The sequence below is a fragment of the Populus trichocarpa genome, chromosome 1 (assembly GCF_000002775.5).
Source record: "Populus trichocarpa isolate Nisqually-1 chromosome 1, P.trichocarpa_v4.1, whole genome shotgun sequence".
Lineage (NCBI taxonomy): Eukaryota > Viridiplantae > Streptophyta > Magnoliopsida > Malpighiales > Salicaceae > Populus > Populus trichocarpa.
This window is the reverse complement of record NC_037285.2, coordinates 2,820,213-2,833,395: the sequence shown is the minus strand read 5'-3', so window position 1 is coordinate 2,833,395 and position 13,183 is coordinate 2,820,213. Positions and strand designations below refer to the sequence as shown.

General features: G+C 32.8%; 2 protein-coding genes across 17 annotated transcripts in view; both read left to right on the top strand.

Annotated features, from left to right (window-relative positions):
• Nucleotides 1-13,183, top strand: part of LOC112326133 (wall-associated receptor kinase-like 22) — a 129,057-nt gene that overhangs the window by 71,801 nt on the left and 44,073 nt on the right. For 3 of the 16 annotated variants that reach the window (XM_052455308.1, XM_052455303.1, XM_052455307.1), the window contains exon 1: nt 11,387-12,522. The exons of 7 other annotated variants lie outside the window; for them this stretch is intronic. In XM_052455308.1, coding sequence (XP_052311268.1) covers nt 11,631-12,522 — 892 coding nt within the window. In that variant the 5' untranslated portion in view covers nt 11,387-11,630. Of the gene's footprint in view, nt 1-11,386; nt 12,523-12,682; nt 12,797-13,183 lie in introns of those variants that run through there. 6 more of the 16 variants (XM_052455292.1, XM_052455296.1, XM_052455297.1 and 3 more) reach the window with 5 other exon arrangements.
• Nucleotides 1-13,183, top strand: part of LOC7476788 (wall-associated receptor kinase-like 22) — a 151,579-nt gene that overhangs the window by 128,168 nt on the left and 10,228 nt on the right. The window lies entirely within an intron of this gene.

Here is a 13,183-nt window from a genome sequence, read left to right as displayed (position 1 = left end):
TAGAGCTCTACTGTTGAGACCTGTTTGATACTTATGAGGGCCTCCATGGGGTCATCGTAAGATGAGGTTCCAAAACGAATTTGGAGGGCTTTAATGAAGGCCTCCCAACTGGTGAGAATTCCAGTTTCTTCTAGTTCCTGATACCATGTTATGGCCTTTCCTTCCATGTGAAAACTGGCTATAAACAATCTGTGTTGGGCTGGAGTATTGTGAAAGTTAAAGAATTGATTGGCTTTGTACACCCAACCAATAGGATCATCTCCATTGAACCGGGGGAACTCCAACCTGATTGACTTGAGCTGAACCTGCTGAAATCCTTCCTGTGGTACTACTTCATGCCTGGTAATTCCATTGTCTGTCCTGGTGGGAGAATGAGGAGGGGAGCCCATGGGCCTTTTCCCTTGGGCCTTAGCCATCTGATCCATCCTGGTAGACATGTTTCTTAATTGCTGGACTATGTCTTCCAATATTTGCTGCTGATTCTGCTGGTTTTGTTGTTGCGCCTCCTATTGTTGTTTCATTCCTGATACTGTTTCTATCAATTGTGAAACTCTTGTTCCTTCAGCCATCCGAGAATCGTGGCTCTGATACCACTTGTAATGATCTTGATAAGTAAGGGAGAATGTCTGGAATTTTTCTTTTACTTTTATTATAGCTTTTCTTGGACCTGAGCCTTACAGGTTTTAACAAAAAGAAATTGAGGAAACTGAAATAACAACTGAAATGAAATATCTTAAAGACTTGAATTGAAAGAACAATGCAATTTTGATAAACCCTAATCTAGATTTCTGGGCAGCTTCGAGGTAGCCTGGGCCTCCTGGGTGAATGAGATTTGCTTCAAAGCAATTTCCTCCTTTTTGCTGCTCCTCCCTCTCCCTTTTATTGTAACTCTCGGTTAATTGAAATAACAAGATAATAGATAGAATTGACAGCTGTTTTATTTATCAGTGTTGTATTTGGACTCTTTTTTCCTTCTCCCAAACTGTGCCGTATTTGGACTCCTTTTCTTCTCTCAAACTGTGCCGTTTTGCATTTGGGATTTACTCCTTTGCCAGCTGTCAGCTGCAGGAGTTCATCATCTTAGCCATCCACGTAAGTTCTTCTTGTCTAATCTTGACCCTACACTTGCTCACTTTCTTTCTTTGCTGCAGGTAAGTCTTCTCCCATACGCCTCCTTCATTTCTTCCCCCGGCCTCAACTTGATCTTGCTCCTTTAGGCGCTGCCGGGACTGTTACAGTCACCATCACTCAATTTGAGAGCCTTAATTTATAGTCTTGTGGAATTTAAACATTATCAATCAAAGCTTGGAAGTTGGAAAGAAACATCCTAACTCTAAATCCTACAGAAACTTGTGGAAATATTAGCATCCCTTTTCCATTTGGAATAGGAATTCGATTTCAAAAAGATAACCTCCTTCTTGAAGTATTAAATTCCTATGATTCTGAAATTTATTAAATGGTAGGGATTTTGGGGAAATGGGGAAACTTGATTAAATTATGTGATTTTGATATTTTAAAATGATGTTGGGAATGCTTCTTCGGGTCGAAATGGAATGTTGTGATATGGATCGCTAGGAAGTTAGTTATTGCTGCAATATGTTGGAATGGTGTAAATATGTAATTTTAACTAAATTGTGTGGGTTTTGAGGATAGAAAGATGATGTGATGCTTAAACTTGAATAGTATGATGATGAAATTATATTTGATCATGATTATGATTCTTGATGAATTGAATTTCTAGATATGGGATTATGTAGGTTGAATGTGAAATGATGGAAGGAAAAAAATTGTGTAAATATTGGTGTTTTAATGATTTAATTATGCTTAGAAATTGTTTGAAAGTTTGCAATTTAAAAGGTTATGTATACTAACTAAATTTTGATTGAGAAGTTAAAAATGAAAAATATAAAATTGTAATTTGAGATACAATTAGTACTATGGAAAGAATGATGATGCGATTGAATAAGTATAAACAATGAATTAAAATGATTTGTATAAGTATAAACAATGAATTAAAATGATTTGAGATACTAATTGGTTGATCTAGCAGTTGGAGGAACTAACACTAAGGGAATGTCAGGTATGTATTGCAGGTTCATATTAATTACAGGCCACCACAACATTGATCTTGTTGTTGGGATTGCATAGCTTTCGTTATTAGGTAGAATTTTATAATTTCTACTTTATGTCATGTAACTAAACTTGATGCATAGGTTAATAATTAATATTTTCAAGTTGTTACAAGTAAAATAATTAATTAGTAATTATTCTACTTTTTACTGGATAATTGTTTGCGCTCTACGCCGCAGGTCGTATCAAATTTTTGTTGAACTTAAAAAAAATATTCAGGTGTTGTTAACATGTTTTCTAAAATAAAAAAAAACATTATGTGGAGGTTAACCTGATGTGACATAGTCAACTTTACAGGTCCAAATACAACTCGAACAACCGCTAAAAAATATAGTATGACTAAAAAAAATCAAGACGATATCTTTTTAAATTATTATTTTTTAGATGACAACATATTGGATCTACTTGGATTTACTTGAATCGACTTGGATTTACTTGGATCAACTCATATTAACTTGTCAAATCTTCAATCGAAATCATGAGACCTTGATAACCCTATAGAAAGCAAAAAAATAAATAAATTATTAAGTTCAATTCTCAATTAATATAATATTGAAGGATGAAATTGAAAAAACATCAACTAGAAAAATAAGTTGAGTCAGCCCAGATTAACCTATTAAACCTGAGTCATGAGACTGAAATAACCGCATAGAAAGAAAATTGAAATAAATTATGAAGCTGAATTCTCAATCAACTCGATGTTGAAGGATGGAATTGAAAAGAATCAATTTAAAAAAAAACATGAAAGAGTCAACCCAAACTAACCGACCAAACTCGTTATCCAAGTCATGAGACTGAGATAACCTTGTAGAAAGCAAAATGAAATAAATTATGCAGTCTAATTCTTAATTAACCTAATATTAAATGATGAAATTGGAAAAAAAATTAAAAAAAGGATAAAAAAAACTGAGGCAACTTGGCTATTGCGTGACCATGTTTATGAGATCATGATAACCCCATAAAAAAAAAAACAAAATGAAGTACAATTCTCAATCAACTCAATGTTGAGGGATTAAATTGAAAAAAAAAATGAATAAGAAAACAAACAAAAAAAGTCCCGAGTCAACTCGGGTTAACTTGCTGAACTCGAATCATGAGACCGAGATAAATACATAGAAATAAAAAAAAATATAAAGTTAAATTTTTAATCAACACAATGTTGAATGATCAAAATTGAAAAAAAAAATTCAATTAAAAAAGGACCAAAAAAACCCGAGCTAATTTGGCTAACCCATAAAACTTGCGACCCGAGTCATGAGACCATCATAACCCCACAGAAAGTAAATAAAAAAAACATGAAGCTAAATTTTCAATCAACCAAATATTGAAGGATGAAGTTGATAAAGAAATCAATTAAACAAAAAACAAAAAAATTATTTGAGTCAACCTGGGTTAACCTGTCAAACTTGGATCATAAGACCAGGATATCCCCTTAAAATATAAATCAAAACAAATTATAAAGTCTAATATCTATTAAACCTAATATTAGAGAATGGAATTGCAAAAAAAAAATCTTTGAGGACCAGATTGTAAAAGGTCAAATCATTTCATTGTTAATTGCTAAAATGAAATGTCAAGACCTTTTAATATATGTTAATTATGTAAAAATAAATTAATGATATAAATCTCAAGCAATATTATGAATTCTACTTTACATGAATGTGGAGATTAATTGTGATTGAAGTTCTTTTAGTAGTAAGACTAAATTATGCATACAAATGTGGTTTGAGTTGTCGTTATGCATACAAATACTAACATAGGATAAAATTTTAGATAGAGCTCCCGGGTAGGACAGACTCTACTAGAATTTTGTTAAATTGAATAAATTATTTGTTTGAATGGAAAGTTCCTTGTGTGTGATTGACATGCATGTGAAATATATATATATATATATATATATATATATATATATATATATATATATATATATATATATATATTTGTGTGCGCGCGGACGTGTGTTATGCGAGAAGGAACCTTATAATGTGAAAATTGCGCTTATGTGTTGGGTGGAAGAGTCACTGCACATAGAAGACTTTGTCCGAGGATATATTAAAAGAATTCCTTATTTTAAACGTACATGATTTATTCAATGTCGAATCATTACATTGAAGATGTTTTTGCTATTTTAATTATTTTTTCTAGTTTATTTAGAATTTTAAATATGTTTCCCACTTAGCTTTGGATTCTTTGGTTTGGTCAGTTTTTGTCTTTATATAAACAATCATTGTGTTATTTTTTCCCATTTATGGAATATCAGATTTTTTAGAAAAATATCATATTCTTCCCTACATGTTTCTCTGTAATATAGGGTTGTATAACCTAAAAGGGCTTAGTGTTGGATGCTTACGACGTCAGGAAATCAAACTGAATCTTGGTTGATGCTCCATTTAGAAAAATAAAATGAAATTGAATTGAATTAAAAAATATTAAAGCTATTGTGACTGGATTTGAACACTAGACAAGTGTTGAGCCTCTTTTCTTGCAAATATCAAGGACTAAATTGCATAATCATGGAAGAGATTTAGCTCTTTTTGTTTTTTAGATCCCTTGATTTTTTTTCCTTTTATATGGGATCCCATAATGTTGAGGAAAAGTATTTGATACTCTGTTTTGCAAAAAAAAAAAAAAAAAATCATTGATGTAAAATTAACAATTAAGGCTCGAGAGATCAATTTTTTAAAAAAGAAATAAGGGACCAAAAAAGACGGGCGGGGTAACTTGGCAGCGGTTGCAGGATGAGACCGTGGCGCTATATCGATGCATGCGGCCTCTTTCGGCTGCATTAGAAACGTCACAGCAGATCTTTCTATGTTGTGCAAGTCCTTAACAGAAAGTAGAAGTCTAGCCATGCATTTGATTATGTTGATGGAAGATAATAAACTCTTTGATATTCTAACAAACATTTGATACTAATCAGGGATACTAATCAGGGATGTTTCCTTGAAAATTCTAACAAACATTTGATACTCTGTTTTGCAAAAAAAAAAATATTGGTGTAAAAAATTAAGGGTCGAGAGATCAATTTTTTTTTTTTTAAATATAAGGATTGGAAAAGATGAGCAGGGTAACTTGGTGGAGCATGCATGATGAGGCCGTGACACTATCGATGCATGCGGCCTCTTCCGGTTGCATTAGAAACATCACAGCAAGATCTTTCTATTTTCTGCAAATCCAACAGAAAGTAGAAGTTTAGCCATTCATTTTATTACGTTGATGAAAGATATTAATAAACTCTTTGATATTCTTGATGTTAGAGTTAAGGAGGGCTATCAAAACGAAGAAGTTATCTTTGTTGCTAATATTACAAAAAGATGCTTGAATTTGAATGGGAAAAGTCGACCTTGATTGGGAGATTTCACATCAGAGTTGGAGAGGATAATTGGACTGTCTCAAAAAGAGCCAAATATTCAACAAAACTGTAAAATATGTAGAAAAAAAAACCCCCCATGAATGATGCAAGCAATGACTGGGATGCAGCTTCGACATCAATTACGGGTGATTTTGACCACTCTCGTGCAAGGTACCTGATTTATCACCGTGACATCAGTCTACAAACATACTGCTAGATGAGAAATATAGAGCAAAAGTATCTGATTTTGGTTCTTCAAGTTCAATATCCATCGATCAAACTCACTTGATCACTCTCGTGCAAGGTACCTTTGGCTACTTAGATCCCGAGTACTTCCAGTCAGGAGCTGAAGCAAGGGGGGCAAGCAGGGGCCCGGCCCCCCCCTTGACACATTTTAATTTTGTTTCATTACTGGGTAATGAAATACGAGGAGAAGTTATATATTTTATTTTAAAGAGTGGGCCTTAACTTTACTTTTGATTTTCTTTGAATTTACTCTTAAGTTCTTAACTTACATGGAAAAAAACAATATAAAAATATTATTTTATGAAATAAAAAATAATACATTTAATTTGTCCTAATATAAATCATGCAGCAAATCAAAAATATAAATAAAAACACAAATCGTGATTAAAATTTTTCTATTAAAAATTAAAACAGAGCCACTAATTAATTTATCTTTCATCAAACAAAACAAGGTAATTTAAATTTAAAATCTATTTTTGTTTTGTTTTGAGATGTTTGTTAATAATTTGATGAGGTTTTTTTTTATATAATTCTACCATTTTTGCTCCTTTTTTTTTTTCTCATATCTGCTAGTTCTACCAATTATTTTTTGAATTCTTGTTATAGTGATTTTTTTCTAATTAATTAGATATATTTTATTGGTTTGTTTTGATTATGCTTGGATTTTTTATGTTTTGTTTTTAGCAGAGCCATCAAAATTATCAATTTTTTCTTACGATATATGTTTTGATTTTAGATTGAACCATGAAAAAAATAAGAAGAATTGATTTTTTTTAAGAAAAAAGAAAAAATATTGATAACTCACAACTTATTGAACGAGCTTTTTCAACGATGAAGATTGTTAAAACAAGACTTCGCAATCGGATGGAGGATGATTTTCTTGCAAATTATTTGATTGTCTATATAAAAAAAGAAATTGCTGAAAGATTCACAATTGATATGATAATCTATGATTTCTATTCTATGAAAGAACAACGAGCACAATTAAAATAAATATGTAAGAATCATTTTTTATTATTTTTTTGTTTTATTTCAAAGTTTATCAAACATAAATAATGCTTCGCTTTAGTTAATGTTTCTTATATACTTTGTATGTTTATATTTGATAGGTATAAAGACCAACAACATTAAAGTGATAGATACATTATAAAGATGAAATTAACTTCATTACTTTGACTCAATTTGGTATTGCTTCAAACCTTTTACCTTATACAAAGGTCATTATATGTTTGTAGTAAGTTATTTGAATAAAACTAAATTATGCAGGTTTTATTTTACAACTCATATACAATAAATTAAAATAAATATTATATCTTGTTATATTAATTTTGGCCCCCCTAACAAATAATTCTAGTTCCGCCCCTGCTTCCAGTCTAGTTAATTTACAGAAAAGAGTGATGTTTATAGCTTTGGAGTGGTTATGGTTGAGCTTATAAGTGGACAAAAATCGATATTTTCTGTAAGCCAGACAGAAACTAGAAGTTTAGCCACGCATTTTATTATGTTGACGGAAGACAATAGACTGTCCGATATTATTGATGCTAGAGTTAAGGAGGGCTGTCAGAATGAAGAAGTTATCTCTGTTGCTAATCTTGCGAAAAGATGCTTGAATTTGAATGGGAAAAATCGACCTACAATGCGAGAAGTCACATCAGAGTTGGAGAGGATAATTGGATTGTCTCAAAAAGAGCTAAATATTCAGGAGAACTGTAAAATATCAAAAAACACCATGGATGATGCAAGCAATGACTGGGATGCAGTTTCGACATCAATCACTGGTGATTTTGACAGTGGCAGGACTCCATCATCTCATGGTGAACCACTAATAAATATTAAAACATGGTGATTTAGATGATTGGGTTTTTCCCGTTGTTATTGTATAATAAAAATAAAGTTTGCTGAATCGCTGTAAAACACACGTGTGTCTCTGTTTTTCATGGGAGAATAGCATAAATAATATATTCGTCTGAATACAAAATGGTTGAGCAATTACAAGTGCAGAAGGCTATATTTGAGCTGAAATTTATATCCAAATGAAAGTTCTTGTTTGTTTGTCTTTTATACGAAAGTAGATCCAATGAAATTTATACCCTACATAAATTTTAAAGATGCATTATTTGTTCTCAATGTTCACTTTCCGATTGGACCCAAGAAATGTTGGGTAAGCTATCAGCTTTTGGCCTTCATACTGATGCTTTAGCTTTTATTAATCTTTCTCTGCTCGACAAGGCAAAAGATCGACATAATGGAAACAAAAGATGCTGAACTACATGAACAAAGACTTGACCATAAATTTTAAAGATGCATTATTTCTTCTCAATGTTCACTTTCCGATTGGACCCAATAAATGTAGGGTAAGCTATCAGCTTTTGGCCTTCATACTGATGCCTTAGCTTTTATTAAATGCAAAAGATTAACAAAAGATGCTGAACTACATGAACAAAGACTTGACCATAAATTTTAAAGATTCAATCATACACATTATTATTTTTTCTGATAACGTCACAAAATCAATTCATTTCATGATGTATCAAATCTTTTTTTTTTTTGATTGAGAAGTTAGTAATGAAAAATATAAAATTGTAATTTGAGATACCGTTAGTATAAACAATGAGTTAAAATGATTTGGGATACTAACTTGAAAATCAAGAGAGATGTCCAACGTTGATCTAGCAGTTGAGGGAGCTCACACTAATGGAATACCGGGTAGGTGCCACCACTATACTTCTTTAATTGAAGTATTGTTATTTCAATCACTCTTTTATTGATTCATGTGTGTGTGTGTGTCATGAGCTATAACATGTTTTACGGGAAATTTTGAATAATTTTAAAGTCGGTCATAATGACAAAGACTTGTTGAATAAATTTATAGTTCATCGTAATGACAGAAACTTATTGAGTAAATTAAAGTTGACTGTTACGATGAAGACTCTTTATATAATTCTTAAGTAGGTTGAAATGCCGAAGACTTGTTGGATAAATTCAAAGTTGATTGTTATAACGGAGACTTAATGATTCAATTCATAGTCGACCATGATGATAAAGACTAACTAAATAGACTTAAAGTCGGCTACAATGACGAGGACTTATACCTGATAATGAAATGATGGAGTTATAGTTGAAAATAAATAATTAAAATGAAATGAAATTATGGTAATTGTGTCTGTACCTAAGTTTTAGGGTAAAGAATATTCAACTGCTCTTATTCATTGTTTGTATTACTATGTATTGCAAGTTCTTCTTACCCGCCACCATAACATTGATCTTGTTGTTGGGATTGCATAGCTTTTGTTATTAGATAGAATTTTGTAATTACTACTTTTTGTCATGTAATTAAACTTGATGCATAGGTTAATCATTAATACTTTCAAGTTGTAACAAGTAAAAGAATAAATTAGTAATTATTCTAGTTTTTTTGGATAATTGTCCGCGCTATGCTGCGGGTCGTATCAAATTTTTATTGAACATAAAAAAATATTCAGGTGTTGTCAACATGTTTTCTAGAAAAAAAAAATGTTAGGTGAAGGTTGACCCAATGTGACATAGTCAACTTTACAGGTCCAAATACAACTCGAACAACCGGTAAAAAATATAGTTTGACTAAAAAAATCAAAACGATATCTTTTTTTAAATATTGAGACGACAACATATTGGATTTACCTGGATTTACTCGAATCGACTCTAATTTACTCAGATCAAATCAGATTAATCTACCAAATCTTCAACCTAAATTATGAGACCTTAATGACCTTATAGAAAGCAAATAAAAAAAATTATTAAACTCAATTCTCAATCAATTCAATATTGAATGACAAAATTTAAAAAAAATCAATTAAAAAAAGGACACGAAAAAACCACATGAGTCAACCCAAGTTAACAGACCAAACTCGTGACCCAAGTCATGAGACCGGGATAACCTTATAAAAAACAAATTGAAATATATTATAAAGCCTAATTCTCAATTAACCTAATATTGAAGGATGAAATTGAAGAAGAAAAAAATTAAAAAAGAACAAAACAAATCGAGGCAACTCGGCTATTCCATGACTCGGGTCATGAGACTATGATAACCCCATAAAAAAAATTATGAAGTAAAATTCTCAATCAACCCAATATTGAATGATTAAATTGAAAAAATTAATAAAAAAATAAACAAAAAAATATTTCTAGTCAACCTGTGCTAACTTGCCATACTCGAATAATGAGACTTGGATAAATTCATAAAAAAAATCAAAGCTTAATCAACTTAATGTTGAAGGATTAAAATAAAAAAAAATAAATTAAAAAAAACCTGGACAAGGGGATGTTACCAATCATGCAATATAGGGGATGTTACCAATCTCATGCAATATTATGAATTCTGCTTTAAATTAAATTAAATTAAAATTAAAATACGGTTTGCGTTCTTGTCATTGTGTATACAGGTACTGGTGTACAATAAAATTTTGGATAGAGATCCTGTACAGGCAGACTCTGCTAGAATTTTGTTAAATTAGATAAATTATTTGTTTGAATGGAAAGTCCTTGCGTGATTGATATGCATGCAAAATATATAAGTGTGCGTGTGTTATGCGTTGATTGAGAAGGAAACTTATAATGTGCAAATTGCACTTATGTGTTGGTTGGTAGAGTCTCGTATAGAGAAGACTTCGTGCAAAGATATATAGAAAGAATTCCTCATTTTACACGTCCATGATTATTCAATGCCGGGTCTTTGGATTGAAGATGATGTTTTTGCTATTTTATTTATTTTTCCTAGTTTATTTAGAATTTTAATTACCTTTTCTGCTTAGTTTGGATTCTTCGGTTTGGTCAGTTTTTGCCTTTATATAAACAATCATTGTGTTATTGTTTTCCATCAAATTATTGAATATCAGATTGTTTAGAAAAATATCATATTCTTCCCAACATGTTTCTCTATAATTTGATGGACCGTGGAAGAAAATCAAGGACCGGGAAAGATGAGCCCGTGACGCTCTAGCGATGCATATGGCCTCTTTCGGCCGCATTAGAAACGTCAGTACTTCAGCAAGTCCTTAACAGAAAGCAGAAGTCTAGCCATGCATTTGATTATGTTGATGGAAGATAATAAACGCTCTGATATTCTTGATGTTAGAGTTAAGGAGTGCTATCAAAACGAAGAAGTTATCTTTGTTGCTGATATTGCAAAAAGATGCTTGAATTTGAATGGGAAAAGTCGACCTTGAATGGGAGATTTCACATCAGAATTGGAGAGGATAAATGGACTGTCGCAAAAAGAGCCTCATGTGTCTCTGTTTTTCTTTTCCCTTGTTACTATTTTGATGTGAATTAAACATATAAACATGTAATATGCTTTATCATGGGGGTGTAAATTATGCTGATTTTGCATGTCAATAGTTTTTAAATTAATTTGTCACAGAATAATGTCGTTCCAGGTCAACTTCTGCTGTAACAAAGGAGGAGAGAAAAATATGAGGATTAGGGTCCCCACACAGAAATATGAGAAAAATATGAGGATTAGGGTCCAATAACTTTAGTTTGAGATTTCACGTTGGAAACACTCGGTCCCCTGTTTTATTCATATCATCGTCGTCTACACGCTATTAATCGAAGCTTGGAAGTTGGAAAGAAACATCCTCACTCCAAATCCTACGAATACTCGAATTAAAAATATGGAAGGCCACCATATTATATATATAGATAGATTGAGAGAGAACTTTTCATTCAATTTGCTTCAAATGATTTGAGAACTTTTCATTGTGTTTACTCTTTTAAGGCAGTCTTCTCTGTCTCAATTGGTATTTTTTTTCTCACAAATATAGGGAGCAACGAAAGATCTTCCCCCCCCCCCCCCCCCCCCCTCTCTCTCCTTCCATTATTGATCTCCAGCAGCATCTAAATCTGCAATAGAAGGGAAGGCATGATTCCTCGTAGTGTCTCTCTAAATTTTTTCTTGCTATTTCTAGTCCGTGAAATAGCAACTGTATCAGCACTAATTATGGCGAAGCCTAATTGTATAGACACTTGTGGAAACATTAGCATCCCTTTTCCATTTGGAATAGGAACAGGTTGTTACATGAATGACTGGTTCTCAGTTGATTGCAACAAAACAACTGCGGATTCTCCCAGCAGGGCTTTCTTAAGCAGAATCAACATGGAGTTCTTGGGGATTTCATTAGAGGACCGTGTGGTTCGAGTAAACAGTCCAATAATTTCCTCCGGCTGTGCTGGTAGAGGTGCCAACTTAGCCATTAATATGACTAGAAGTCCTTTCGCCTTCTCTTCCTCAAACAGGTTCGCCGCAATGGGCTGCAACAATCATGCTTTATTGACCCAAATTCAGCCCGAAATTGTTGGGTGCACGACGTCAACTTGCAGTGCTAATAATTTGACTAGTTTTAGTACTGAAGGTAAAGAAAATTGTTACTGTTCTGGTAACAATTGCTGCCAGACCTCAATTCCCTCGAATCTCCAGGTGTTCAACGCGAGTTTGGGGCCCACAGAGGACCCTAATGATCAAGGAAGAAATCAATGCAAGTTAGCTTTTATAGTAGACGGAGAATGGTCCCTGGACAACATAAAAAGTCCCAAGGCGGTGCAATATATGCAGCATGTCCCAGTAATCCTGGATTGGTTTGTGTATGGTGATGACATCCCTGTGGAGAACTCTGATGCAAAGTATTGCAGCCCCCCTGTAAAATTAGTTTCTGGCAGGTGGGGTTTGAGGACAGTAACATTGTATTCCAATTCGATTACTTGTAGGTGCAACCTGGGCTATGATGGCAATCCGTATCTTCCTGATGGATGCACTGGTATGATTCGAACACGCTTAATGTGATTTTTAATAAAAAAAATTAATAATAATGGAGTACTGAAGCTTAAACAGTAGTCAAAAGCTCGACTTTTGAATGGCTCCAATCACAAGGCAATCACATGAATATACTCACTAGCTCATTGGATTTCCTGAATCAGATATCGATGAGTGCAAAATTCCCAAGGGAAATTGGTGTTCGGGGATGACAAAATGTGTGAATGTACCGGGATGGCACAAGTGCGAGCTCGACAAAGCTAAGATCACTTTCTTGAGTAAGTTCCTGTCTCTGAATTCTTTTTTCCTTCGTAATTTATAGGAACCTGAAACATTGGTTTAGAGGATAAATTGTGTTTGGGAGAGTATAAATTATTTTCCCTTGTCTGGGAGAATGGAAAGGGAGCTAGGAGAAAATTCTCGTCCATGGCTGACTTGTTTTATCTCCCCAAAATGGATAGAATGAGGCAATGATGATATAGTGCTTTCTTAATTATTAATTTACATCGTTTCCCTTCTCTAACCCTTGGTTATCCTGTAAATCAAAGCATACGATATAATTTTGCTCTTTTTAATTTCACTCTCCTTTTCTTTTTCAATTAATTAAATATAGACAAGAACTGAATACTTAATGTACAATTATTTATAATTACGCTTTTCCACTT